General features: G+C 55.2%; 1 protein-coding gene across 1 annotated transcript in view; it reads left to right on the top strand.

Moving 5' to 3' along the window:
• The window catches only part of LOC104469405 (rho GTPase-activating protein 26), a gene marked incomplete at both ends in the record, with an annotated part of 8,259 nt that overhangs the window by 1,673 nt on the left and 4,398 nt on the right, over nt 1-2,188 (top strand). The window contains one exon of the mRNA XM_010083890.1: nt 1,014-1,115. Within this exon, the coding sequence (XP_010082192.1) occupies nt 1,014-1,115 (102 nt within the window). The remainder of the gene's footprint in view (nt 1-1,013; nt 1,116-2,188) is intronic.

Raw genomic sequence — 2,188 nt, 5'->3', positions numbered from 1 at the left:
CCTGGGAAAGCGCCTCAGTGTTCCCGGTTCACCCACAACCAAGTGACGTGCCAAGAGCCAAAAATCACTTGCCAGTTCAAGTGAAATTTTTTTCTTCCTGCAAACCAGAATCAGCATTTTCTCAGAGGGGTTCCCGGTCGCCTGAGCCCCCCAGTCTGTGCTCCCCACCCCGGCGCATTGCTGGGCAGCTGCACGGGAATTTGGGGGGCTCCGGGCAGGACGGGCGAGCCCAGGGCAGCACCGGTGTGGCTGAGGGCTGGGAGACAGCCCGGCCCTCTCTTTCTTTCCTGCCTTTGTTCTGAAATTAACACCGCTGTCTGCGGCTCTGCTGTTGTTATAACAACCTGCTGCTGCCTGCAAGAAGCAGATGCCAGCCGGCGGGGCCGTGTGTGCATGGCAGCGCTGTGCCCAGCGCCATGGCACGGGAGCTGCCGCGGCACCGCAGCTCAGCCCGGCCAGGCTGTCCTGGCTTCTGCAGGGAGAAAAGAGACAAAAAAGGGTCCTTCAGAAAGGAGCGGGCCATCAGCAGGTGTTGGCGGGGGATGTCATGCTGAGGGGCCAAAGAAAACCTCAGGCTGACACCCAACTTTAGCACTGCAGCCACAAACAGCCAAATGACTGTGAAATTACTGTGTCATGGTCCTGAGCGACACGCAGGACGGGCCACTGCAAGGTGCGGTAGGGGATGGGACGTGAAATTGTGATGATACGCTGGTTAGCCAGCGCTTTCCTTGCTGTGTTGTCTTTGGATCAGCTCTGGACCTGGATGTTTTGCTGAGCCTTGGGGATAGAGGAGGGATTCCCCCAAGTCTTGGATTTTGGCCGCTTTCCTGTAGCTGCCCGATGCTCGCGGATGAAAGCAGTTCTGCCTGCTTCCAGCTGATGCCCCTTGGTCCCGTCTCGTGCTGCGCAGAAGGGGGTTACTCCTGCCCCACGCTGTGTGATGCCGCGGGTCCACTCAGCTGCCCCGGAGCTGTTGTGTTGAGCGTGACACTTTTTGTTCTGTTCTGTAGGATGCCAAAAAGAAATACGACAAGGAGACGGAGAAATATTGTGGTGTCCTAGAAAAGCACTTGAACTTGTCTTCTAAGAAGAAAGAATCCCAGCTGCAGGAGGTGAGAGCAGCCTCTGGTTTTCCATGTCTGGCCATGACTGTGTTGAGCTTTTGCAGTGCTTCAAACAGCTTATAGCATTTGTTCTTCTGGCTGTAAACTCATTTTTTTCCCCCCTCATTCTGGCTGTGAGTGGCGGGTTTTCCCCTCTTCCTGTAATCAAAGGGGACAGAGCTGTTGTGGTGAGTAAATCAGAGAGATCCCGAAATGGATAGCAATCAAAAAGGAGAGAGAGTTTATAATTAAAGAGTGTAATGGAAAGGAACTGGTTCTGCTGCAGGCTTCCCTTGCGCCAGCACAGATCACGGGTGTCTGGTTCCCTGCTCTGGAAGCGGTTGCACTGGCTTTGGGCTTCCTGGGAGGAGGGATCAGGCTTAGAGCTTTTAAACTGCTTTGGGAGCCTATTCCTGCCGCGGGCCGCCTCTAGCTGCTGTGCCAAATGCTCTTACTGGATGAGCACGCTGAGTTTTCAATCACTGCTTCCACGTCTGGAATTCCCCGCGCTGGCCCAGAGCTGGGCTGGCCCCTGTAGGGTGCATGTCCTTGCTTTTGGGCATGGTGCTGGTGCCTCACTGGGCTGTTTCTGGGGGAACTGGTGAGCTCAGGGATAGCTCAGGGGGTGGCACAGTGTCCAGCGGAGGCGGGGACTTGAGAGCAGATACATCTGCGGCACAAATAATCATCTTCCACCAAATCAGGGTTGCAGAGGGGTAAGAATCGGAGCTGACGTGCCTGCAAGCCAGCTGTGTCCTTGCGTATGTGTTCTGGGTTTGTAATTTACCATGTGGGAGCACCCATACGTCCCAGAAGATGCAAAGTCCCCTTCTCCTGGCTTTGAAATAACCCTTTAAACCTCTGTTTAAGTTTGAAATACTATTGTGAGACAGAGGAGCAGAAGAATTTCTTTCTGGGGAGGGAAGGAGCCACTTGTGGCTGTCAGGTTGCAGCAGTGACTTTTGGAGATGTGACCCTGTGCCCTGGACAGAGGATGGTCCCACGAGGCTGCCAGGGAGCCCAGAGCAGCAGGGAGGTGGGATGCTGAGCAGAATGGAGGCGGGATGCGGGGGGTGGCTGTG

The sequence above is a fragment of the Pterocles gutturalis genome, unplaced genomic scaffold (assembly GCF_000699245.1).
Source record: "Pterocles gutturalis isolate BGI_N339 unplaced genomic scaffold, ASM69924v1 scaffold14440, whole genome shotgun sequence".
NCBI lineage: Eukaryota > Metazoa > Chordata > Aves > Pterocliformes > Pteroclidae > Pterocles > Pterocles gutturalis.
Note: the sequence above shows the minus strand (reverse complement) of the source record. Positions and strands in the feature narration are given on the sequence as shown.